The sequence below is a fragment of the Mirounga leonina genome, unplaced genomic scaffold (genome assembly GCF_011800145.1).
Source record: "Mirounga leonina isolate KUSES-001 unplaced genomic scaffold, KU_Mleo_1.0 Mir_447, whole genome shotgun sequence".
NCBI classification, from domain to species: domain Eukaryota; kingdom Metazoa; phylum Chordata; class Mammalia; order Carnivora; family Phocidae; genus Mirounga; species Mirounga leonina.
This window is the reverse complement of record NW_023270757.1, coordinates 1,674,843-1,702,760: the sequence shown is the minus strand read 5'-3', so window position 1 is coordinate 1,702,760 and position 27,918 is coordinate 1,674,843. Positions and strand designations below refer to the sequence as shown.

At 37.2% G+C, this 27,918-nt stretch overlaps 1 protein-coding gene across 4 annotated transcripts in view; it reads left to right on the top strand.

Annotated features, from left to right (window-relative positions):
* Positions 1 to 27,918, top strand: part of DENND4C (DENN domain containing 4C) — a 142,545-nt gene that overhangs the window by 52,966 nt on the left and 61,661 nt on the right. For all 4 annotated transcript variants that reach the window (XR_004676184.1, XM_034987925.1, XM_034987926.1 and 1 more), the window contains exons 6-12: positions 9,921 to 10,159; positions 12,407 to 12,473; positions 13,534 to 13,592; positions 14,447 to 14,591; positions 17,871 to 18,046; positions 24,897 to 24,997; positions 25,558 to 25,776. Coding sequence is in view for 3 of the 4 variants with exons in the window: in XM_034987925.1 (XP_034843816.1) it covers positions 9,921 to 10,159; positions 12,407 to 12,473; positions 13,534 to 13,592; positions 14,447 to 14,591; positions 17,871 to 18,046; positions 24,897 to 24,997; positions 25,558 to 25,776 (1,006 nt within the window). In the remaining variant the exon portion in view is untranslated. The remainder of the gene's footprint in view (positions 1 to 9,920; positions 10,160 to 12,406; positions 12,474 to 13,533; positions 13,593 to 14,446; positions 14,592 to 17,870; positions 18,047 to 24,896; positions 24,998 to 25,557; positions 25,777 to 27,918) is intronic.

The window sequence follows — 27,918 nt, the reverse complement described above, 5'->3', positions numbered from 1 at the left end:
GGCTAGGTTCTAGGACAGCAGGGTGAGTGAGAGGAAACTCCTCACTCTTTTTTTTTTTTTAGATTTTATTTATTTATTTGACAGAGAGAGACAGCGAAAGAGGTAACACAAGCAGGGGGAGTGGGAGAGAGAGAAGCAGGCTTCCCACTGAGCAGGGAGTCTGATGCGGGGCTCGATCCCAGGACCCTGGGATCATGACCTGAGCCGAAGACAGAAGCTTAACGACTGAGTCACCCAGGTGCCCCGTGAGTCCTCACTCTTAAAGAGATAGCACAACAAACAGTCCACAGATATACAGCATGGAAGCAGCAGTTTGAAAACTGGGGCATAGGGAGGGAGAGTTATTTATTCATCTCAGAATGTATCTTTAAGGGTAGGGTTCCCTGAGTGACTTTTCCAAAGCAAAGGAGCTGGCAGGTGCCATTTCCCTCCCCCCACCTCCCAGCATAAACACACAACTACCTGTGGGAACCATTCACTATCTAAAGTTGATTAAACTGCATCCCGCCCCTCCAGCCAGGCCTGCCTCTGTCCTAGTGCTGTGAGTCCCCTCCCCCAGAAGACTGGCTCAAACCTTGCCAACACCAAGTTTCCCGACTGTGCGCTTTGTGTGGCCTCGGTCCTGGTGGCAGTGGCTGGTTACCTCCTGTGGAGGATGCATGCCCCTTGTTATAACTGAGCACCCCACTGGCATGTGCTTTGCAGGTCAGCCCCAGCTGGCTCTGGTCTTGGCAGCACTAGCACATCCCTTGTGGAAGAGGACCGACCAGCACAAAACTAATAGGGACTGTGTACGCCATCCCCCTCCCCCCAGCATGGACTTTGCCAGTTACCATGGCTGGTCTTGGCAGTGGAGGTATGTCCCCTGTGGGAGAGGACCAGCACGTACCTTGTTAAAACTGCATGGTCCACCCACTACTTTCAAGAGCAGGAGACTCAGGTAACTTTCCTAACTCACAGAAACAGACACAGAGTTAGACAAAATAATGAGATAGGAATATGCCCCAAATGAAAGAACAGGATAAAAATAGCAAGAAACCTAAGCGAAGGGGTGCCTGGGTAGCTTAGTTGGTTAAGCGTCTGCCTTCGGCTTGGGTCATGATCCCAGGGTCCTGGGATCGAGCCCTGCATTGGGCTCCTTGCTCAGAGGGAACCTGCTTCTCCCTCTCCCTCTTTCTGCTACTCCTCCTGCTTGTACTGTCTCTCTGTCAAATAAAGAAAATAAAATCTTAGAAAAATAATAAAGATTAAAAAAAAGAAAGAAAGAAACCTAAGTGAAACCAATAAGTAATATGCCCGATAGAGAATTTAAAGTAGTGATCATAAAGATACTTACTGAACTTGAGAAAAAAGTCGAGGACATCAGTGAGACTATTAAAAAAGATTAAAAAAGAACCACTTGGAGATAAAGAACACAGTAATTGAAATTAAAAATACACTAGATGAAATAAATAGCAGACTAGAGGAAGCAGAAGAATGAAACCGTGATCTGGAGATCAGAGTAATAGAAAGTAACCAAGCTGAGCAGGTGAGAGAAAAAAATTATGCAAAATGAGAAGAGGCTTAGGGAACTCAGTGACTCTGAAAGCATAATAAGATTCTCATTATAGGGATCCCAGAAGAAGAGAGAGAAAAGGGAGCAGAAAATTTATTTGAAGAAATAATAGCTCAAAACTCCCCATATCTGGGGAAGGAAACAGAAATCCAGATTTAGGAGACATTGAGAAGTCCCAACAAAATCACCCCAAGGAGGTTCACACTAAGATCCATAATAATTAAAATGGCAAAAAGTAGTGATAAAGAGAATTTTAAAAGCAGCAAGTGAAAAGAAGACAGTTAACATAGAAGGGAAACCCCATAGGCTATCAGCAGATTTTTTAGCAGAAACTTTGCAGACCAGAAGGGAGTGGCATGATATGTTCAAAGTGCTGAATGGGAAAAATCTGCAGCCAAGAATACCTTATCTAGTGAGGTTATCATTCAGAATAGAAAGAGATAAAGAGTTTCCCAGACAAATAAAAGTTAAAGGAGTTCATGACCAGTAAACCAGTCCTACAAGAAATGTTAAATGGGACTCTCTGAGTGGGAAGGAAAGGCCATAAATAAAAGTAAGAAAAGTAGGAAGCATAAAAACAGTAAACATAAGTGAAACATTTGTGCAAATCAGTCAAGGGACTCACAAAATAAAAGAATGTAAAGTATGGGGCGCCTGGGTGGCTCAGTGGTTAAGCGTCTGCCTTCGGCTCAGATCATGATCCCAGGGTCCTGGGATCGAGTCCCACATCGGGCTCCCTGCTCGGCAGGAAGCCTGCTTCTCCCTCTCCCACTCCCCCTGCTTGTGTTCCTGCTCTCGCTATCTCTCTCTCTGTCAAGTAAATAAATAAAATCTTTAAAAAAAAAAGAATGTAAAGTATGATACTATATTTCTAAAACGTGGGAAGGAGAAGAATAAAGAATGGGTTCAAACTTAAGCAACCAGCAACTTAATATAGACTGCTATATGCACAAGATCTCATATACAAACCTAATGGTAACCACAAATCATAATCCAGTAATAGATATGCAAAACATAAAGAGAAAAGAATCGAAGATATTACTAAAGCCAACTTATCGTAAGAGAAGAGAGGAAGGGAATAAAGGAACAGAGAAGAACTACAAAAACAACCACAAAACAAGTAACAAAATGACAATAAATACATACCTATCAATGATTACTTCGAATGTAAATGGACTAAATGCTTCAATCAAAGGAAAAAGTATGATGGAATGGATAAAAAAACAAGACCCATTTATATGCTGCCAACAAGAGACTCATTTCAGAACTAAAGATACCTGCAGGTGAGGTGGAGAAGAATTTCTCATGCAAATAGATGTCAAAAGGAATCGGGTAGCAATACTTATGTTGGATAAAACAGACTTTTTTTTTTTTTTAAGATTTTATTTATTTATTTGACAGAGAGAGAAGGAGCACAAGCAGGGGGAGCGGGAGAAGGAGAAGCAGGGTCCCCACTGAGCAGGAAGCCTGATGTGGGGCTCAACCCCAGGACCCTGGGATCATGACCTGAGCTGAAGACAGACGCTTAACCAACTGAGCCAGCCAGGCACCCTGATAAAATAGACTTTAAAGCAATTACTGTAACAGACAAAGAAGGCACCCCCCCACACACACACACACACATTTAGAGGGAGAGGGAGAGATAGAATCTTAAGCAGGCTCCACACCCAGTGCAGAGCCCAATCTCACAATCCTGAGATTGTGACCTAGGCCAAAATCAAGTCAGATGCTTAACTGACTGAGCCACCCGGGCGCCCCAAAGAAGGACACTGTTAAAGGGTACAATCCAACAAGAAGTTACAACAATTGTAAAAATTTATGCACCCAACACAGGAGCACCCAGATATGTAAAACAGTTAATGACAAACATAAAGGAATTCATTGATAATAATACAATAATAGTAAGGTACGTTAACACCCCACTTATGTCAATGGACAGATCATCCAAACAAAATCAACAAGGAAAACAGTGGCTTTGAATGGATTTAATAGATATATTCAGAAACCAGATGGATTTAATAGATATAGTCAGAAAATTTCATCTTAAAACAGCAGAAAACACATTCTTTTCAAGTACACATGGAACATTCTCTAGAATAGATCATATATTAGGCCACAAAACAAGTCTCAACAAATTCAAAAAGACTGAAGTCACACCATGCATCTTTTCTGACTGCAACACAATGAAACTAGAAATCAACTGTAAGAAAAAAACCTGGAAAGAGCACAAATACATTGAGGTCAAATAACATGCTACTAAACAATGAATGGGTCAACCAAGTAATCAAAGAAAAAAATCAGAAAATACATGAAAATGCAATGGTCCAAAATCTTCGGGATGCAGCAAAAGTGGCTCTAAGAAGTTTAATAACAATACAGACCTACCTCAAGAAGCAAGAAAAATCTCAAGCAACCTAACCTCACACCTAAAGGAGCTAGAAAAAGAAGAAAGAAACAAAACTCAAAACCAGCAAAAGGAAGGATAATAAAGATTAGAGCAGAAATAAATAATATAGAAACTAAAAAAACAGTAGTATATATCAGTGAAACCAGAAGCTGGTCCTTTGAAAAGATCAATAAAATTGATTCTAGATTTATCTAGCTAGATTCATCAAAAAAAGAGAACTCAAAAAAAAAAAAAATCAGAGATGAAAGAGGAGAAATAACAGCTGAGACCGTAGAAATACAAAGAATTGTAAGGGAATGTTATGAAATTATATGCCAACAGACTTGTCAACCTAGAAAAACCTAGATAAATTCCTGGAAGCATGTAACCTCCCAAAACTGAATCAGGAAGAAACAGAAAATTTGAACAGACCAATTAACAGTAATGATACTGAATCAGTAATCAAAAAATTCCCAACAAACAAAAGTCTAGGACCAGATGGTTTTACAGATGAATTCTAACAAACACTTAAAGAAGAGTTAATACCTATTCTTCTCAAAGTTTTCCAAAAAATAGAAGGAAAACTTCTAGATTCATTCTATGAAGCCAGTACCAAAACCAGATAAAGACAGTACAGAAAAAGAGAACTATAGGCCAATATCTCTGATGAACGTAGATGCAAAAATCCTCAACAAAATATTAGCAAACTGAATCTAAGAATACATTTAAAAATATCTTTCATCACAATCAAGTGGGATCTATTGTGGGGATGCAAGCAAGGGTGGTTCAATATTTGCAAATCAAACCACACAGTATATCACATCAATAAGAGAAAGGATAAAAACGATATGATCATTTCGGTAGGTGCAAAGTACAGCATCCATTCATGATAAAAACTCTCAACAGAGTAGAGTTAGAGGGAACATGCCTCAACCTAATAAAGGCCATATATGAAAAACCCACAGCGAACATCATCCTCCATGGAGAAAAAGTGAGAGCTTTCCCCCTAAGTCAGTAACAAGCAAGGATGTCCACTCACCACTTACTTAACATAGTATTGGAAGTTCTAATTGCAGCAATCACACAACAAAAAGAAAAGGCATCCAAATCAGCAAGGAATAAGTAAGACTTTTATTATTTGCAGATGACATGATACTATATATGTAAAACCCTAAAAATTCCACCAAAAAACTATGAGAACTAATGATGGAATTCACTAAAGTTGAAGGATACAAAATCAATGTGCAGACATCTGTTGCATTTCTATACACTAATAATGAAGCAGCAGAAAGAGAAATTTAAAACAATCTCATTTGTACCTGCACCAAAAAAAAATAGGAATAAGCATGACCAAGACGGTGAAAGACTTATATTCGGAAATGTATGAACATTGATGAAAAGAATTGAAGATGGGGGTGCCTGGGTGGCTCAGTCGTTAAGCGTCTGCCTTTGGCTCGGGTCATGATCCCAGGGTCCTGGGACAGAGCCCCGCATCGGGCTCCCTGCTCCGTGGGAAGCCTGCTTCTCCCTCTCCCACTCCCCCTGCTTGTGTTCCCTCTCTCACTGTGTCTCTCTCTGTCAAATAAATAAATCTTTAAAAAAAAAAAAATTGAAGATGATGCAAAGAATTGGAAAGATATCCTATGCTCATGGATTAGAAGAACGAATATTGTTAAAATGTCCATACTATCCAAAGTAATCTACAGATTTAATGCAGTTCCGATTAAAATACCAACAGCATTTTTCAGAGAGCTAGAACAAACAATCCTCAAATTTGTATGGAACCACAAAAGACCCTGAATAGCCAAAGCAATCTTGAAAAAGAGAAAGGTGAAGATACCATAATTCCAGATTTCATGTTATATTACAAAGCTGTAGTAATCTAAACAGTATGGTACTGACACAAAAATAGACACAAATCAATGGGAACAGAATAGGAAGTCCAGAAATAAACCCACAATTATATGGTCAATGAAGGAGGCAAGATTATGCAATGGGAAAAAGACAGTCTTTTCAACAAATGATGTAAGGAAAACTGGACAGGTACATACAAAAGAATGAAACTAGATTACTTTCTTAACCATACCCCAAAATAAACTTAAAATGGATTAAAGATCTAAATATGAGACTTGAAACCATAAAAATCCTAGAAAAGATCATAGGCAGTAATTTCTCTGACATAGGCCATAGCAGTATCTTTCTAGATATGTCTCTTGAGGCAAGGCAAACAAAAGCAAAAATAAGCTGCTAGGATTACATCAAAATAAAAAACTTCTGCGCAGGGCGCCTGGGTGGCTCAGTCATTAAGCGTCTGCCTTCGGCTCGGGTCATGATCCCAGGGTCCTGGGATCGAGCCCCTCATCGGGCTCCCTGCTTGGCAGGAAGCCTGCTTCTCCCTCTCCCACTCCCCCTGCTTGTGTTCCTGCTCTCACTATCTCTCTGTCAAATAAATAAATAAAATCTTTAAAAAAAAAACAACAAAACTTCTGCACAGCAAAGGAAACAGCCAACAGAACTAAAAAGCAATCTACTGAATGGGTGAAAATATTTTGCAAATGAAATATCTGATAAGGGGTTAGTATCCAAAATATATAAAGAACCTATACAACTCAACAGCAAAAAACCCATAATAAACCAAATAGGCAGAAGACATGAACAGACATTTCTTCCAAAGAAGACACACAGATGGCCAACAGGCACATGAAAAGATGCTCAACATCACTCCTCATCAGGGAAATGCAAATAAAAACTACAATAAAATATCACCTCATACCTGTCAGAATGGCTAAAATCAACACAAACAAGTGTTGGTGAGGATGTGGAAAAAAGGGAACCCTTGTGCACTGTTGGTGGGAATGCAAACTGGTACAGTTGGTGTGGAAGACAGTATGGAGGTTTCTCAGAAAAATTAAAAATAGAAGGGACATGTGCACCCCTATGTTTATTGCAGCAGTATTTAAATTATTGAAGCAGTCCAAGGGTCCATTGATAGATGAATGGATAAAGAAGAAGTGGTATATATATATATATATATATATACACAATGGAATATTGTTCAGCCAGAAAAAGAATGAAGTCCTGCCTTTTGCAACAACATGGATGGACCTAGAGAGTATAATGCTAAGTGAAACTAAGCCAGAGAAAGACAAATACCATATGATTTCACTCATATATGGAATTTAAGAAACAAAACAAGTGCACAAAGGGGGAAAAAAGAGACAAGCCAAAAAACCACTCTTATCTATAGAGAAAAAGCAGATGGTTACCAGAGGGGAGGTGGGCGGGAGGATGGGTGAAATAGGTAAAGGGAATGAAGAGTATACTTATCTTTTTTTTTTTTTTTTTAAAGATTTTATTTATTTGTGAGAGAGAGAATGAGAGACAGAGAGCATGAGAGGGAGGAGGGTCAGAGGGAGAAGCAGACTCCCTGCCGAGCAGGGAGCCCGATGCGGGACTCGATCCTGTGACTCCAGGATCATGACCTGAGCCGAAGGCAGTCGCTTAACCAACTGAGCCACCCAGGCGCCCCTCAAAAACTTTTTTTAAAGATTTTATTTATTTGTTAGAGAGAGAGAGAGAGAGAGAGAAAACACAAGCAGGAGTAGAGGTAAAGGGAGAGAGAGAAGCAAACTTCCCGCCGACCTGGGAGCCTGACATGGGGCTCGATCCCAGGACCCTGAGATCATGACCTGAGCTGAAGGCAGATGCTTAATCATCTGAGCCACCCAGGTGCCCGAGTATACTTATCTTCATAAGCAACTGAGTAATATATGGAATTGCTGAATCACTATATTGTATACTTGAAACTAATATAACACTGTATATTAACTATACTGGAATTAAAATTAAAAAAGAAATACTAGCCTTAAAAGATGAATAATAGAACCCCACTGGAATAAAAAAAATCTGTTTATTCGAAGATACTGGGGGTGCCTGGGTAGTTCAGTTAAGCAACTGATTTCAGCTCAGGTTATGATCTCAGGCTCCTCGAAACTACTTGTCCCTCTGCTCCTCCCCCCATGCGTGTATGTTCTCTCGTGCTCTTTCTCTCAAATAAATAATCTTAAAAAAAAAAAAAAAGATACCCTTAAGAAGGTGAAAAAGTAGGTCACAGGCTGGGAGAAAATAATGCAATATATTAGTCTTGTGTCCAGAGTATATAAAAAACTTATACATTATCAGCAAGGAAAAGAAACAATTCTGTGGCTCAGCAGTTATACTCTTGAGCTCATCCCAAAGGAAAAGATTGTATATATTTTCCAAAAGACATGTATATGCTTTATTTGTAATAGTAATTGAAAAAATACATAAAGCAGTAATACTGACATAAATAATAATTTAAAATAAGAAAGATGGTGAAATTATTTTAGGAAATAAAAAGTAAATAAAACTATGAATTTAGTAGAAATTTAAAAGTTAAAAGCTCTCTTAGGAAATTTGATAAAATAGTTTATTGAAAAGTATAACTAACCAATGCTGACTCTTGTGGATCAAGTAAAACACATCTGTGGCCTCATTCTACAGGGTGTAAGTTTAAAACCACCGTATTAATGATAATGAAAGTTAAGTATCCAGCATAATGTCTGGAACATAAGTAAAGTACACACTGAATGAAGGCCAATTCTATATTAACTGGGTTGTTTACAACTAAGGTAAGTGTTTAGCTAAGAATTGTTTATAGTTCTCTCATTGAAAGATAAATATACATGAAAATTTTAAGATCTTCCAACACTTAAGAGTTACTAAATTTACTTTGATTGGTGGAGAACAACAAAGCCTCATTGAGATGCTTTGTCATATTGCTTGTTAAAAATCTCTTGAGATCGGGCGCCTGGGTGGCTCAGTTGGTTAAGCGACTGCCTTCAGCTCAGGTCACAAATGGCACAGCTACTGTGCAAAACAATTTGGCAGCTTCTTCAAAATTTAAAAAATAATTACCATATGATCCAGCAATTCCACTAATAAGAATATATCCAAAAGAACGGAAAGCAGGGACTCAAACAGATACTTGTACACCAGTGTTCACAGTAGCATTATTCACAATAGACAAATGGAGTCCCGGGATCGAGTCCTACATCGGGCTCCCTGCTCGGCGGGGAGTCTGCTTCTCCCTCTGACCCTCCCCCGTCATGTGCTCTCTCTCTCTCTCTCTCATTCTCTCTCTCAAATAAATAAAATCTTTAAAAAAAAAAAATCTCTTGAGATCTTTGAAATAATTGTATCCGGGAGAGTTGTATTTGTAAAGACAAGTGTATATATGTGGTGATACGTGTGTGTGTATATATAGTGTGTGTATGTATATATACATACATATGTGTGTATATATATAGTGACTAAGTAGTTATAAGATTTATAAAAGAGAGGTATCACTATTTGTTTCCAGAACTTTTTCATTACCTTAAACAGGAACTTCCCCCACCCCTACCCCTGGTTCCTGGTAATCTCTATTCTAGTTTCTACGAATTTGCCTATTTTAGGAAGCTCATATAAGTGGAATCATAAAATATTTGTCCTTGGTGTTTAGCTTAATCCACTTAGTACAGTGTTTCCAAGGTTCATCCAGTATCTGTCAGAATTTCATTCCTTCATTCCTTTTTAAGGATGAATAACATTCCATCGCATGTGTATACCACCTTTTGTTTATCCATTCATCTGTTGATGGACTTTGGCATTGTTTCCACCATTTGTCTATTGTGAATAATGCTACTGTGAACACTGGTGTACAAGTATCTGTTTGAGTCCCTGCTTTCCGTTCTTTTGGATATATTCTTATTAGTGGAATTGCTGGATCATATGGTAATTATTTTTTAAATTTTGAAGAAGCTGCCAAATTGTTTTGCACAGTAGCTGTGCCATTTTATATTCCCACCAGCAGTGTTTGAGGTTTTTCTTATCAAAGTGTTTCTTTTGTAATCAGAGATAAAGAGAAATTTTTAAAAACAAACTCAAGTTTTGTAATGGAATTCTGTTGCTTTGTAGGTATATGGAGCTGCCATCCAGTTTTATGAACCTTACTCTCGGGAACTTCTGACAGAGAAACAGCTTATGCAACTGGGCCTGTTGACCCCTGTGGAGAGAAAAGTGGTCTCCAAATCCATCAATTCAAACAAATGCATTTGTTTACTCTCACACTGGCCTTTTTTTGAAGCTTTTAGAAAATTTCTCATGTTTATCTACAAACTCTCTGTGTCTGGACCACATCCTCTTCCCATTGAAAAGTATGTATAATGATTAGAAAGATGTCTGGTGGAAAAACTGGGTGTATATGTATACATTTCATTGTTTACCTGACTTTGAGCAGAAAAGTTTGAAGGGAAGAAGGATCAGTCACCTTACTTTTTTACTTGTTCCCTTCTTCACCTGAATCATTGGTTTTAAAATTGAGGAGCGGTGGTTAGAATGATGAAATAATAATCTTTTGAGAATTCAACTGAAGAAGGAACTCATTATACAGTGCACTGTGTGTGTCCTTCCTATTCATTCTCTAATAACCAAGAGAAAAATAGCTATTATACACATACACCTGAACCATACAAATGGACATTCCTGGTTCTAACTATAAAGCATCTCTAAACTGATGTAGAAATTAATAAGGGTGAGTTAATTGATGCTAAAAGTGAGGTTTTGGTTTTAGCATTGAGAGATCCTAGTTTTCCACTCTATTTGTAATTCCCTTTGTCATGGAAATCTTCTGTAAGCAAGAAAAATATATGTGGAGCTGCTGCCTTTATTTATTTATTTATTTATTTTTAAAGATTTTAAAGATTATTTATTTATTTATTTATTTCAGAGAGAGAGAGAATGAGAGAGAGCACATGAGAGGGGGGAGGGGCAGAGGGAGAAGCAGATTCCCTGCCAAGCAGGGAGCCCGATGCCGGACTTGATCCTAGGACTCCAGGATCATGACCTGAGCCGAAGGCAGTTGCTTAACCAACTGAGCCACCCAGGCGCCCGGAGCTGCTGCCTTTAATTTATTTGTTTTTTTTTTCTTTTTTAAAATTTAAATTCACTTAATTAACATATACTATATTATTAGTTTCAAAGGTAGATTTCAGTGATTCATTAGTCTTGTATAACACCCAGTGCTCATTACATCACGTGTCCTCCTTAATGTCCATCACCCAGTTACCCCATCCCCCCCCGCAGCAGTCCTCAGTTTGTTTCCTGTAGTTAAGAGTCTCATATGCTTTGTCTCCCCCTCTTATTTCATCCTGTTTTATTTTTCCCTCCCTTCCCCCATGATCCTCTGGCTCAGTTAGTGGAGCATCTGACTCGATCTCAGGGTCATGGGTTCAAGCCCCCATGTTGGGTGTAGAGATTACTTTAAAAAAAAAAACAGGTTTTCTGACTTCTAGTGGCACACTAACTTTTGTTTATTATAGTTAATGATTTATTTATCCTAACAAACAAGAGGTGTCAAGAGCTTTATGGAAATATAGTATGCGTAAACAGACTTTTCATACAATTTCAGAAATTTCACATTATAGCAAGACTATCAGCAAAGCATACTAGTTAGTGGAAAGGTAAGGGCAGTTATTTGACTTTCATGTTGTACTCTTAGGATGCCAAACTAATAGTTCATAGTTCTAGATTTAACTTTGAACTTTCAGGTTAGCTTAAAATTGTTTGTAAAACTTAATGTTAGGGACAAGTTAGCAACCTTTCAAAAAATTAAGATTCTATAAATAGTTTGAGGAAATAAAATCAGTGTATGTGATCAAAATTTTTTCTCAGATGAAATAATACTTTGCATGTTAGTGGCTCCTAAGAGCTCAAAGCTTTGGAGAAACTTAAGCATTATTTGTAGGTGGAGAAATAAGGTAAGTGGTTTGCCCAGAGTTATAGTAAAAGAACTGTATTAATTAAATTAATACTTAATTAACATTAATTATTGGGATTAAATTCAGTATTAGTTTTAATTTATTGTATTGCAGTTAGTTGCTCCCCATACTGGCACTGGTAACCAGACAATAAAAATTAGCTTCTTTCATGAAAACTGTATTTGTGTTATTTTTATTTTCCTGGCAATATTAGGGTCTATCAATATGGACTTTTTTTTTTTTTTAAGATTTTATTTATTTATTTGAGACAGAGAGAATGAGAGAGAGAGAGCACATGAGAGGGGGGAGGGGCAGAGGGAGAAGCAGGCTCCCCGCCGAGCAGGGAGCCCGATGCGGGACTCGATCCAGGGACTCCAGGATCATGACCTGAGCCGAAGGCAGTCGCTGAACCAACTGAGCCACCCAGGCGCCCAATATGGACTTTTAATCAGGAAATATATTGTGCATTTCAGAAGTTTAGTGGGATGAATACATTTATTTACACTAGATAAATTTATTTAACATGAATTTTAGGTAAGTGGTTTTGTCAGATCTGGAATGATATATATAATATTTAAAATTTGTTAAAATCTATGAAGCATTTTAGAAAAGTAATTATGATCTGTATTTCAAATTTTTTTCTAGGCACATTTCACACTTCATGCAAAACATCCCTTTTCCTTCACCACAAAGACCAAGAATCCTTGTACAGGTAATGAAAAACAAATATTTTTGAGGGAAGCTCTGCTTTATGTTCATTCTAGTCATTGCAGAGTGGATTCTATGGCCCTTTGAGTTTGAGGTGGAACAATATGTGTCTATAAAGTCCTTGAATTTCCTGTATTTTATCTTTTTTTTGGGTGGTCAGAATTGGAATAAATATAATCTTTGATTCATGACATTATCATCATTGGTCTGTGCATGGCTTTTATGTAGCTGATTTTAATAATGTAAAACCCAGAATTGTGTTATGGGCATGTTTTTCAATCAGAGCAACTAATAAGTAAATATGAAATGATTTGTGGTTGAAGGGAAAAAGTGAAATAGTCTATGAAAGGTCTTCAAACTTTCTGTGTTAAAGGACCAGTTTCTTTTTGTTTCCAATCAGTGGCAGACATATATAAATTTACACCTTGTGAAAAGTGCACCTAACCATGAACATGTCTGTGCCCTGTCTAAAGACAAGAGCCCTCTGATCATGTACTTGGGGGTAGGAGCAGTGTCATATTGCCATTCAAGTTTCTAAATGGTTTGCTCTCCATTTATATACAATCTTTTCCTGGACCAGTAACAGTTTGCAGACTGGCACTTCGAGTGGTACTGATCTATCTATAGAGGCAAGCTATTTAAAAATTGTTCTCTAAGATGTTATCAACATTATATATGATATGGTGGCATTAAGGCAAATATTGTTAATCTTGAATGTACTGCAGTTATGTACTTCAGCAGATATTAATATATAGTAATCGACTGCCAAATGCCTGCCAGTCTAGAGTAAATAAACTTGAAGCTTTTAAAAAGCAGTTACTTCATAATTTTAAAATAACTGTGTTTTAAACAGTTAACTGAATCAAAATTCAGTTGAATTAACCATTTAATTTAAAAGAACTAATATAATACCTCTGAGTAAATACAGTTATTGTTTTATATCTTAGTATATTTCTGAAACTATGTCAGTTTGCATATTAAACTACTTTCTATATTACCCTTGATATAAATATTTAGGTTTCAAGATTGGTTTGATAATTCATCTTTTCTTTTTTTTTTTGAAGCTTTCAGTCCATGATGCATTAATATTATCACAGCCAGTTTCTACACCTTTACCACTAAGGTAATTAATAGTATCTAAAATGATATTTTCATTCACTTGGGAGAAGAATGCTTTAAGATATTTTAAGGGCTAGGATAATAAAGTTAAGTGTTATCTTTTACATAAGGATAGCCTTAATGTTTCTATCTTTGATAGCTGGATGGATGGTGGGCCATCCACCATTTAAAAAATGTAATATTGATGAGCGTTGCAAGATTGGGTGTAGGGAATACCTCTGTTTTCCTTTCCTCTCCCCTCCTCGTATCCAGTTCGTAGCTAAATATTCGGGGTGAACTGATTTTAACCTCCCCAAATATCTCAAATCTGTTAGCTTCTGTTCATCTGCATCACTAGTCCAGATAGTATGATCTCTTACCTGGACAACTTTGTTACTACCCTTTTAATTGGTACTCTTCTTTTTCTTTCATTTCATTATCCACACTGCAGCCAGGTGTCCTTTTGAGAATGCAAATATAATTGTGTTGTTTCTATTTTGACATAATCTTTTGCCCTTTTCTTACTATGCTTTAGTCACAATAAGTGTATTTCAATTTCCTGGAAATGATGGTAGCTTTTTCTTGCCTCATTGCCTCTGCATATGTTGGCTTCTCCCTAACTTCCATTCTTTTGAACTCAACTCAAATGATTCTTTGGGAAAATCTTCTCTGATAAACTCCCCTTTGTTACCAAAGGTTGAGTTTGAATCATTCTGTTATATTATCTCATTAAATTTGCTACTTCTCAGTGATAACTAAATCAGGACTTGAAATTAGCACTAGATTCTCAATCCTAATATTTAGGAAATAATTTAATAAGCAAATCGTAACATGTTTTAGCACAATAGTTCATAATCATCTTTTTCTCTTTTCTCCTAGTGGAGCAAACTTCAGCATTTTGTTAATGAATCTGGGTCCTGAGAATTGTGCGACACTGCTGCTCTTTGTTTTACTCGAGAGTAAGATTCTGCTACATTCTCTCAGGCCAGCTGTGTTGACTGGAGTAGCCGAAGCTGTTGTAGCCGTGAGTATAGAATTGTCCTTATAGTACAGGATAACTGACAGAATTTTTACTCTAAAGGGAAATTTCCTTCAATGAAAGCAACTTTGAAATTACCAGGAAATGTTTAACATAAATATAATAGAGTGGCAAAGGGAAATAGTAAGTATAAAGAAAAAAAGGTGACTTCTATTTGAGAGAAAATTTCAGTTTCTGATTTTTCATATATTAGAGTACTTCAGATAATCTATATGATTACATAACAAAACTCATGAATAAATTTTATTATATTAAACAAGAGACTGGCCAATTTCATCTGCCCTAAAATTATGCAAATGAATTACACAGTTAATCACGCCCAGTTTTAACTTTTAATCAGATTATTGTGAGCCAGTAACATAGGAAATTCTAAATGATTGTGAAATAGGATAATGTACAAATGCTTAGCTGTTATGTAAAACATAAATCAAATCAAGTCTTCCTCTGCTTTTTGATGGCTTCCCATTGCAATTAGATGTCTGATCATGTAGGGCTTTATAGATCATAGTATAGAATTTTGGATGTTCCATTTCTCCAACTTTATTTTTCATTATATGTTTAATTGAAAATAGTTGACTGTCCTGTCTTCCCTTCCCCATATTAAGAATGTAATTCACATGGAAATAAAGACCTATCTCTTTATTATCCCTGTGTCCTCAGCACTTATCACAGCTTACTAGCATGGAGTAAGTAAGCACTCAATAAATACCTGTTAAATCAACAAATGGGATATGTTTCTAAGATCTTAATTTGGTCAGAGAAATGCCACTATGACTAAAAACTGAAGTAACCAATGTGAGATAGTTTATGGGGAGCAGAGGTCCTCATTGTGTATTAATTTTCCAAACCTCCACAGTTGCATATGAAAGCAAAAGCCATTGTAACGTGAAAATATTTGTTAAGGAACTGAACAGTTTTAGAAATGCCCATTCCGTCCTGTAAAACATTAGTGTTTACCTATGTTCCTTGCTCAGAATCTTTGTGGCCCAGTGTCTTGATTGATTTCAGCAATATAGTGTAAGAACAGGTGGAAAAATTGTAATGTGTAATTGGGAATCTTATGCAAAATGCAAGATTGCATGAAATTTATGTAACTGATGTTGGAGAACTGCCTGAAATGCATGCAAAACCATTGATAAATGAGGATTTGGCAGTTGTTGAACTGCCTGAATTGCATGCAAAACCATTGATAAAGGAAGACTGGCAATTTATCATTTAAAGAAGAGAAAATGGAAAGGAATGATGACAGGGTAAGTCCTTCAGAACGAGAATGATTTGAATATCAAAGAATATCAAAGAATTAATGGAGCCCCATAGCAAACATTGATGAAACCACTGAGTAGTTTTGTAAAAATGACCCTATTTATGATTGAGCTGTAAAAGTCAAAGGTGAATACAAGGGTGTCACATTTTGCTGTTAGTCTTGTTTTAAAAATTTTTTACATAGTTGCAGGTGTAATGTACCTTTTGTTGAATGGAAGATAGTTTTCACTGTAGGTATCTGAAGTCCTTGCAAGGTCCTTTGGGAGTGGCTCTGTCTGTCCTCTGATCTGATTTCCTGCTACTCTGCCCCCTGCTTACTCAGCTCCAATACACAAGCTCCTCCTCAAGCATCGTAGGCAGGCCCCATACTGTAGGGCCTTTGCTGTAACCGTTCCTCCTCTTAGAAGCTCTCTCCTCCTAGATGTCTCCTAGATAACTCTTTTGGGTGTAGGCTCAGTTGTCACTTTCTTAGCCGAGTCTTTCCTGTTTGGCCTCTTTAGCAGTAGAACCTGCTCTCCTCTTTCCTGTTCTGAACTCTAATCCCCATCACTTGGCTTTCATTTTTCTTTTTCCATAGCACTTAGCACTTCATGATAGGGTGTGTGTGTGGGTGGGTGTGTGTGTGTATACACACATGTCCTCTGTTTATTTTTGCTAGACCAGGTGGTGGCAAACTTTGGCCCACTGGTCAAATCCAGCTTGCCACCTGTTTGTAAATAAAGTTTTACAGAAACATAGGTCATTTATTTGCATACTTCTTATGACTGCTTTCATGCATGGAGACAAAGTTAGATATTGGTGAGAGACAATATGGCTCACGAGGCCTAAAGTATTTCCTATCTTTCTTGTACAGAGTTTGCTGACCCTTTTGCTAAACTATAAATCTCAGGATGGCAGCAATCTTTGTTCACTGTTAGTAGCCTCATCTAGAACAGTGCTTGGCTCATACTAAGTGCGGAAATATTTGACACATCAATAAATGATTGAAGACAAAATCCTATCCTGAACAACCATCTGGAACAACTGGCAGATGTAATAAATGCTATAGGCATTTCTTTGGGATGAGTGATGATAGAGAAGAGACAGCAAGGATTTTTATAGTAGAGGAAAACTTTTATCATCAGTGATTAGAATTTTCATATTAGCTGATAGTTAAAATTTTAGTCTGTTTTTTAATTTATCAAAACTTGAATTTTCACATATGACACAAGGTAGAGCTTTGTAAAGATTCTTGAGGTATGTTTTAGAATGATTAGTATTTTTTTTTTTAAAGACTTTATTTATTTGACAGAGAGACACAGCAAGAGAGGTAATACAAGCAGGGGGAGTGGGAGAGGGAGAAGCAGGCTTCCCGCTGAGCAGGGAGCCCGATGCGGGGCTTGATCCCGGGACCCTGGGATCATGACCTGAGCCGAAGGCAGATGCTTAACGACTGAGCCACCCAGGCACCCTGACTAGTATTTTTTAAGATGCCAAGCTTCATTGAAGTTGGATCACTTTGTGTTTATTTGAGCAGTTAGGAAATTTTTTATTGAAATTTTCAATTGACTATTACATTTTTAAGAGAATCATTTTAATTTTTTTCAGTCCTTGGAGCTCTTAGTTGGATTTTAGTCAAAGGTTATTTTGAGAATGAAACGCGTAAGAGTTAAAGATCATGAATTTGTTTTATAATTTTGGGGGGCAGTTTTCCATCTGCTTTGACTTTTTCCAAAAAATGTGGATGTGGGTTTTATATGGCATCAAAAGAATTAGCATGCAAAGAGCTGTTAGCATTTTTATTGTGCTTGTGATAATTGTCATGCTTGAAGATTTTAATCACGTTGGTTCATAGTACTGCTTCATAATATTTTATAGTCATTTAGTTTTCGGAATGAAGTGTAAGGTAAAAGAAACTGCACTTCACTGCTTTTTAATGGTCCCTTTCAGTAATACTAGTTAATGACATACTTTTCATTGCAAATTTCAAATTTGGTTAATTTTTTAAAACTTTTTTCCCAGATGATCTTTCCATTTCAGTGGCAGTGCCCATATATTCCCCTTTGTCCTCTCTCACTGGCCGCAGTCCTTAGTGCACCTTTACCATTTATAGTTGGAGTTGACTCGAGGTATTTTGATCTTCATGACCCACCACAAGATGTTGTTTGCATTGACTTGGATACAAACATGTTATATGTGTAAGTTGATTCTTTTTATATTATCTCCCATTTATATTTTCACCCATCTATAGTTACAGCTCATTGAAAGCATCTAGAAATATGCTATTTTTAATGTTGTTAATAAGTTTTCATCTTTAATACAGTGATTCTCAATGAGGGCAACTGTCAGAATCCTGGAAACTTTGGAAAAGAACATGTTCAACATTAGTTTATATTTTGATAATAATGTTGGCAGTAGGCAGAAAATATTTGTTTGTCAAAAGAGAATATGGATTTGGAAACAAAAAGGTTAAACACTGCTTTCGGAGCTCAAGAGATGATATGCTTTCTAGGTTTAATTCAAATTCCGTATATAAGCTTTGAAAAAATGAGTTTACCTGTTTGAGTTTAGTTAGAATATAGGATGATATTATGCCATTTCCTTTGCTGTCAAGATTTGAATTTTTTAGGGATCTATTTTATTCCAGAGAAATTTTTTTTTTTTAAAGATGTTATTTATTTATTTGAGAGCGAGAATGAGAGACAGAGAGAGAGCATGAGAGGGGGAGGGTCAGAGGGAGAAGCAGACTCCCTGCCGAGCAGAGAGCCCGATGTGGGACTCGATCCCGGGACTCCAGGATCATGACCTGAGCTGAAGGCAGTCGCTTAACCAACTGAGCCACCCAGGCGCCCCGAAATTTTTTTTTTTTAAGATTTTTATTTATTTGAGAGAGAGAGAGAGAGAACACGAGCGGGGAAAGGGAGGGGGAGGAGCAGAGGGAGAGGAACAAGCAGACTTCCCGCTGACCAGGGAGCCGGACGTAGGGTTCGATCCCAGGACCCCGGGACCATGACCTGAGCCGAAGGCGGATGCTTAACCGACTGAGCCACCCAGGCACTCCTTATTGCAGAGAAATTTATATTAAAAATAAGTCATACTTTGTGTTTACTAGAGGGGATAAAATGCACAGCAGTGGTGTATGTAGCTGAGGATTCAGAGACGAGAGCATGACATTAATAAAAGCAGCTCTGGGTCAATGTTCAAGAGCCAGTCTCCTTCCCCCCAACCCCAGGAAAAAAAGTGGGAAAGGGCAGTAATTGTTGAAAATTCCTTTGTGTTGGTGCCAAACTCCAGATCCTGGAGTACTTTTATTCTTTACTATTCTAGATTGGCAGAAAATAAAGAGAGTAAGAATTGTGGTGAGACTTCAGTGGTAACAGCAGTGCAATAGGTTGGGAAAATATCCCTAAGTGAACCAAAGGAATACGTAAAGAAGGAAGAAAACATTTCCTATCACTTAAAATTTTTTTGAAATGGATCTGCCATTTATTTTTGAAACTGTATAATTATGGTAGCTCTTTACTGTGTATACTCTGACTTACTTAAAGTCTTGAAGTAATGAACCACTAAATATTTCCTGTGGCACACATTTTGTTGTTTTTTAGCTGCTATCCCTGAAAAACAATTATTTCAGGGTTGTATACATTGTGGTGCTTTTGGAAATGATTATTTATGAAGTTGTAACTCAGATGTTTGCCTTACTTTAATTACTATTCTGAATAAAATAATACTATGGAGATTCTTAATTTTTCCCAGTTTTAAGTAACTTCTGTAACATTTCTATCGATCAAAAACTTGGTTTTCTAAAATAACTTTGAACTCTTTGCTCAGTTGTACTTAAATAATTATGAAATGTTGTAGATACCCAAGAATTATAAAGAATAATGTAAACTCCCATGTATCCATCACGCAAATTAAGGAATGGAATATTGCCAGTGAATTTGAAACGCTGCATAGTCCTCTGCAACATATCTTGCTGCTGGATTACTGTTATCTTGAATTTGGTGTTTATCATTATCATTTCCATATGTTTTAGAAACATTTATTATACATATATTGGTTTAAATGATACTTTGTTTTGCATGCTTTAAAAATTTTGTATGTTTGTATAGTTTCCTCTGACTTGCTTTTTTACTTGGCATTCTTTATGAGGTTTATCTGTGTTGATACATGTAGCTCTACTTCATTTTTAGGGTTTACAAGTGTTGCTGGGTATTTAGATTGTACCTACATTTTTTGTAATTTTGAACAAGGCTTCTCTGATTATTGTTGTGCATATTTATTTGAGTCCGTCGGCAGGACTTCCCCTGAAGTATATACGTAGAAGAGCTAATGTTGGTTTGTAGACACAACTAATGTCATATTAGTCTTCCAAGTTTACCTCCTCTTTGGAAACAAATGAGAATTCTCTTTGTTCTATCCTTTGCCAATACTTGTGGTCGGACTTTAAAATTTTTGCTAATTTGATGGCAGTGGGATCTCATTGTGCCTTTAATTCAAATTTCCCTAATTAGTAGCAAGTGGGGAATTTTAATTTCTTTTTGCCCTTTGGTTTTCCTCTCTGTGAATTGGATTTTCCTTTTTTTGGTGCATTTTTCTATTAGATTGTTTGTCTTTTTCTTTTGATTTGTATCAGTTCTTTATATAATCTGGTTAATTCTTGGTCTGTTATATGCTTTGCACATAGCTTCTCCCACACTGATTTGTATTTACATTCTATTTATAGTGTGTTTTGATGAACAGAAGCTTATTTTAATTGATCAAATTTATTAGTTTCTTTTTATTGGTTGTTATTTTTAGTTCTTGATTATGAAATCCTCTGCCTTGAGGTCATAAATATTATTCTTTCCTTTTCTTTCTTTCTTTCTTTCTTTCTTTCTTTCTTTCTTTCTTTCTTTCTTTCTTTCTTTCTTTCTTTCTTTCCTTCCTTCCTTCCTTCCTTCCTTCCTTCCTTCCTTCCTTCCTTCCTTCTTTTTCCTCTCCTTTTTCTTTTCCTTTCCTTTCCTTTTTCCTTTCCTTTCCTTTCCTTTCCTTTCCTTTCCTTTCCTTTCCTTTCCTTTTTCCTTTCCTTTCCTTTCCTTTCCTTTTTCCTTTCCTTTTTCCTTTCCTTTTTCCTTTCCTTTCCTTTCCTTTCCTTTCCTTAGTAAACTCCATGCCATACATAGGGGCTCGAACTCACAACCCTGAGATCAAGAGTCACATGCTCTACCGACTGAGCCAGCCAGGCACCCCTATTGTGGATATTCTTAAATTTGTAAGGTTTTGCCTTTCTCACTTAGGGCCTTAATTCTATTGAACTTGGTATTACTGTATGATATGACATAGAAGTACCATTTCATTTTTCTTACATGAGTAAATAATTCTCACATAGCACTGTATATTGGATAACCAGTTCATCTCTTCCCAGTGGTCTTTAGTGTTAATATCATTGCATATCAATTTTTATATTTTATATTTATACATATTTTATATTTTACAACTCCATATTATATATTAATTTGCATATCAATTTTATATTTATAATATGCTTATTATTCTGTTCCTTTGGTCTCTTTTAGCCTCTTGCTAGTATAACAGTGTCTTAATGGCTTAAAAGTCAGGTTGTCTAAAGGACGCCTGGGTGACTCAGTCAGTTAAGCGTCTGCCTTCAGCTCAGGTCATGATCCCAGGGTCCTGGGATCGAGCCCTGCATTGGGCTCCCTGCTCAGTGGAGAGCTTGCTTCTCCCTCTGCCTGCCACTCCCCCTGCTTTGCTCTCTCTCTCTCTTGTCAAATAAATAAATAAAATATATTTAAAAAAATTAGGTTGTCTAAAACATGAATGAACCTTGAAAACATTGTGCTAAAAGAGCTTATATGTTCTCATTTATACTAAATGTCCAAGGCAGATCTGTAGACAGAGAAAGTAGGTTAGTGATTGCATTGGAATAGGAAGATGGGGGAATTAGAAGTTAATGACTGAGGTGGGGGGTGCAGGGTTTCTTTTTAGGTGATGGAAATATTTTAAAATTTGTGGGTTGTTACACAACCCTATGAATATGCTAAAAAAACATCAAGTTGCACGTTTCAGATGGGTGAATTATATGTGAATTATATCTCAGCAATGTTAAAAAAAGTTGTGGGATGGAGCGCCTGGGTGGCTCAGTTGTTAAGCATCTGCCTTCGGCTTGGGTCATGATCTCAGGGTTCTGGGATCGATCCCCGTATTGGGCTCCCTGCTCAGTGCGGAGCCTGCTTATCCCTCTCCCTGCCTCTCTGCCTACTTTGCTTGCTCTCTGTCTCTGTCGAATAAATAAATAAAATCTTAAAAAAAAAAAAAGTTGTGAGATGGCAGGTCCCTTTCTTTTCCCTTGTTCTTTAAAATTGTTTTGACTATATTTGGTCCTTTGCTTTTCTGTATAAATTTTAATATATTGTTAAGTTCCATGCAAAATTATGCTGTGATTTTGGTTAGAATTCTATTGAATTTATAGATTAATTTGGGGGCAAATGACTTCTTTTTATTACAGTCTCCTTACCCATGTATGTAGTATTTTACTTCATAGATCTTTTTACATTTTTTTCTTTTTTCTTTTTTTAAAGATTTTATTTATTTATTTGACAGAGAGACACAGCGAGACAGGGAACACCACAAGCAGGAGGAGTGGGAGAGGGAGAAGCAGGCTTCCCGCTGAGCAGGGAGCCCGATGCGGGGCTCGATCCCAGGACTCTGGGATCATGACCTGAGCCAAAGGCAGCTGCTTAACCGACTGAGCCACCCAGGCACCCCTACATTTTTTTTTTCAATAAACTTTGCAGTTTTCTCCATAAAGACCATGAACATCTTTTTTTAGACTTGTTTATTCCTGAGTGCTCTGTGGCTTTTATTGTACTGTAATTATATTTTAAATTACATTTTCTATTTGTTGCTGCAGTATAGAAATGCTGTTGATTTTCATGTAGTATCTCCTGCACTGCAACTTAATTGAATTCTATTTTGTCTGTAAATTCTCTTCAGTTTTCTGGCTATAAACAATCACATCATGTACAGTCCTTATATATTTTTATTTTATTTTATTTTTTTAAGGATTTTTAAAATTTATTCATTTGACAGAGAGAGAGAGAGCACAAGCAGGGGGAGTGGGAGAGGGAGAAGCAGGCTCCCTGCTGAGCAGAGAGCCTGGTGTGGGGCTCGATCCCAGGATCCCGGGATCATGACCTGAGCCAAAGGCAGGCACCCAACCAAGCCACCCAGGCACCCCAATCCTTATATATTTTTAAATTCTTACCTTAGGGGCGCCCGGGTGGCTCAGTCATTAAGCGTCTGCCTTCAGCTCAGGTCGTGATCCCGGAGTCCTGGGATCGAGCCCCGTATCGGGTTTCCTGCTCAGCTGGGGGCCTGCTTCTCCCTCTCCCACTCCCCCTGCTTGTGATCCCTCTCTCGCTGTGTCTCTCTCTGTCAAATAAATAAATAAAAATCTTAAAAAAAATAAAAAATAAAAAATAAATTCTTACCTTAATTCTCTGGCTAGGATCCCAGCAGTGTTGAACAGTGTAGTCATAGCTGGTATCTTGTCTTACTCCTAATTTTATTTTATTTATTTATTTATTTTTAAAGATTTTATTGATTTATTTGTCAGAGAGAGAGATAGAGAGAGCACAAGCAGGGGCTCTCCACTGAGCAGGGAGCCTGACATGGGACTCGATCCCAGGACTCTTGGATCATGACCTGAGCTGAAGGCAGACGCTTAACAGACTGAGCCACCCAGGCACCCCTTGTCTTACTCCTAATTTTAAAGGGAATGCTTTGAGCACTCTATCATTTAGTATGACTTTTGCTTTAAGCAAGAATTGACATCTGGCCCATGGCCTATTTTTGGAGATGAAATTACAAAAATCATTTATTTACATATTCTGTGAGGCTGCTTTCATACTATAATGGTATATTTGACAAGCTGTGACAGAGGCTGTATGGTCCTTAAAACATAATATCTGACCTTTTATAGAAAAGGTGTGTTAGCTCCACTCGAGGGTTTTGATTGCTTAATAATAAGGAACTTTCTTTCTACTTCTACATAATGATTTAAAAATAATAACTTAAATAGGTGTTGAATTTTATACTTTTGTACAACTATTGAGATGAGGATTGTTTCTCCCGTTTTCTGTATGGTAAATAACATTATAAAATCAATTAATAGTGAATAATCTTTACATTCCTGAAATACATTTTTTTATATCCTAGCAGATTAAATTTTCTAAAAATCTTAAAATGTCTGCATTGATGTTCATAAATGATATTGGCTTGATGATGTGTATAGCATTAGCTGTGGCGCATGTGGCTTTCATCTTCGTAGAGGTTTTGTTTTTCTTTTTTAAAGATTTATTTATTTATTTTGGAAAGATTGAGAGAGCATGAGGAGGAGGAGCAGAGAGAGAGGGAGGGAGACTCTCAAGAAGACTCCATGCTGAGCATGGATCCTGATGTGGGGGCTTTATCTCAGGACCCTGAGATCATGACCTGAGCCAAAATCAAGAGTCAGTCTCTCAACCGAATGAGCCACCCAGGCACACCATCTTTGTCGAGTCTTAAATGTTTCCTATTTCTATTAAAATATTTTGACTCATTCATTACTTAGAAGTATTCTTTTGAACTTCCAAGTTTTTTTTCCTTAAATGCTATTTGATTTATAGTCAGAATATGCTTTACATATTACTCTCTGATATTTATTGAGATTTACTTCTAATAGGTAGTTTGAAGTTATCAATTAAGTTTGTCACTTAAAATACTATAATTCTAAAATGTAACTTTTGAAGCAAGACTTCGGTGTTGAATTCATAGCTCCAGCCTTGAAAATCTGTGTTAGAGCATTAGAGTGAGATGACCAAATTTGACTGAGGTGGTTTGAAATGTAAAGAGAACTTCCTTGAAAACCATTTATTCAGACTGTCCGTGTCAACTGTGATTTGACCAAAAATACCTTTTCCATTTTCTTTTTTAGTTTGATGTAAAAATTTTGCTAAGTAAAAAGAGATTATAACAGATTGTACTAGTTATGTTTTTATTTAATAGATCAGATGAAAAGAAGAACATGAACTGGAAGCAGCTTCCCAAAAAGCCATGCAAAAATCTGCTTAGTACCTTAAAGAAGTTGTATCCCCAGCTATCTTCAGGTAAATGTGCGGAGAAAGGAATATTTTTTAATGAAAGAATATAAGAAAATTCTTAAATTTAAACATAATTTTGCTCTGCTTAGAAGGAATCTCATATCAAAACAAAATTTCAGTACTAAAACATTAATATTGTAGTTCATGATTTTTTTGAGTATGTTCTTTGTGTCCTGTCTGCTTGAGCCTCCGTTAGCTCCTGCCAATGATCCCTTTACATTAATGAAGAGGAATTTCAGAAAGTCATGTGGGTTTTTTTTGTTTGTTTTTTTTGTTTTATTTTTTTTAAAGATTTTATTTATTTGAGAGAGAGAATGAGAGAGAGAGAGAGTACATGAGAGGGGGGAGGGTCAGAGGGAGAAGCAGACTCCCCGCTGAGCAGGGAGCCCGATGTGGGACTCGATCCCGGGACTCCAGGATCATGACCTGAGCCGAAGGCAGTCGCCCAACCAACTGAGCCACCCAGGCGCCCCAAGTCATGCGTTTTATTTTGACAACTTTCTTAATTGTTCAATCGTTACTTGTCTAATACTATATATTAATGCCATTTTCTCGTCATTTGTCAGTTCACCGAAAAACTCAAGAAGGTTCGGCAATTGAGATGACACCAATTGAAGCAGATTTCTCCTGGCAAAAGAAGACAACACAACTGGAGATGGAAATTCAAGAGGCATTTTTGCGTTTTATGGCATCTATTTTAAAAGGATATAGAACATATCTCAAACCAATCACAGAGGCTCCTTCAAATAAAGCCACAGCTGTTGATTCATTGTTTGACCGACCGGGTGAGTGGCATTGAAAATAAAGTTACTTTTCATTGAAATGAAAAATATTTCCTATTTGGTACTGCTTCCCCCAAAATATTCCCTATGTAAGTTCTTAGAAACGTATATTAAAATACAATGAACTTTTGTGTATTTGTGATCTAGCTCTATGAAGAATTCCTTTTAATTTTTATACTCCATTTTTTCCTGAAAAATCCGAAACTGGAGATATTTAATAACGAAAAGTCAAAGATGTTGCCTATATTTACTGGATAGTTATCTTAGTAGAACATACCTGGTGATTTGCTTTTAGATGTTCCTCAGTTTTGCATAATTCTTCGATTTATACATTCTTGGCTTGGCTTTACAATATTCCCTAACAGTTAGTTTTTGGAATAAGGCCACCAGTTTTTAGAATTTTTGAAAAACATAGCTTTGTTTCAGGGAAAACACTATACTCATCTTTTTGATACTTGTATATTTTAGGGAATTACAAAGACTTTTGTTTTTACTCAGCTGTTCTTATATGTAGTAGCAACCTTACAAATACAATAATATTTATATGAAAATTATTTTATGTTTCTGTATTTTTACTCATTAGTTACTAAAAAAAAAATCTATACTTTTCTAATAATCCTTTTGACTTTTATCATCTCAACTTCAGGATAACCTATCTCTTAAATATTTAGTCACCACTTACAAGTCTGACTAGTTATTAGATAGGGATATAAAGAAGTGTTAAGATCTAGCTCTATGGGATAGTAAATGGAAAATCTAAAATGCTTTTTAAAATAGAACGTGTACTCAAGAAAACAGATTTTACACAATAATTCATTGAGAAGTTCCCAAATTTAGAAAAAGGGAGCATTTTTCCAAATGAATATTTCAGAAGACTTCATGGAAAAAGAGCATGACTTTGAAGAGTGGGTAGAATTTAGATAAATGGAGATGATCAGGAAAGGCTTTCTAAAAAACAATATGCATTAGGGGTGCCTGGGTGGTTCAGTTGGTTAAGTGTCTGCCTTCGGCTCAGGTCATGATCTCAGGGTCCTGGGATTAGCCCTTTGTCGTGGGCTCCCTCCTCAGCAGGGAGTCTGCTTCTCTCTCTGCCCCTCCCCCCTCTCATGAAATCTTTAAAAAACAAAACCAGTATGCATTAAAAGCCAAGTCTGGGGGTGCCTGGGTGGCTTAGTTGTTGGGTGTCTGCCTTCAGCTCAGGTCATGATCCCAGGGTCCTGGGATTGAGCCCCGCATCGGGCTCCTTGCTCCCCAGGAAGCCTGCTTCTCCCTCTCCCACTCCCCCTGCTTGTGTTCCCTCTCGCTGTGTCTCTCTCTGTCAAATAGATAAATAAAATATTTAATAAATAAATAAAAGCCAAGTCTGAATAGAATTTCTCCTTTGCTATTTACCAAGCCTTTCTGAGGTTCTCTTTTCTTATTAATAAAATGGGGATGATACCTACTTTATGAGTGGTTGTGAAGATTAAATGTATGTGAAGTAACTAGTAAAATTACAGTACTCATGGTAACAGCTGTTACCATTAGTGGTAATAACAGAATGGAAGAAACCTCAAGAACAAATGTGTAAGGCATGTGTATTAGTTTGTCATGGCTATGATAACTAAGTGCCATAGCTTGGGTGGCTTACACAACAGAAGTTTATTTTCTCACAATTCTAGAGACTAGAAGTCTAAGATCAACGTGTTGGCAGGATTAGTTTCCTCTAAGGTTTCTCTCCTTCATTTGGGAAGATGGCCATCTCCCTGTGTCTTCACATGCTCTTCCTTCTGGGTGAATCTGTATCCAGATTTCACTACTTTTTTTTTTTTTTAAAGAGTTATTAGAAGGAGAGAGAGAGCATGGGGGGTGTGGGGAAGGGCAGAAGGAGGGAGAGAATCTCAAGCAGACTCCCTGCTGAGCACAGAGCCTGACTTGGGGCCCAATCCCATGACCCTGAGATCATGACCTGAGATGAAATAAGAGTTGGTCACTTAACCAACTGAGCCACCCAGGTGCCCCTAGATTTCTACTTCTTTTTTTTTTTTTAAGATTTATTTATTTATTTATTTGAGAGAGAGAGAATGAGAGAGAGCGAGTACATGAGAGGGGGGAGGGTCAGAGGGAGAAGCAGGCTCCCCGCCGAGCAGGGAGCCCGATGCGGGA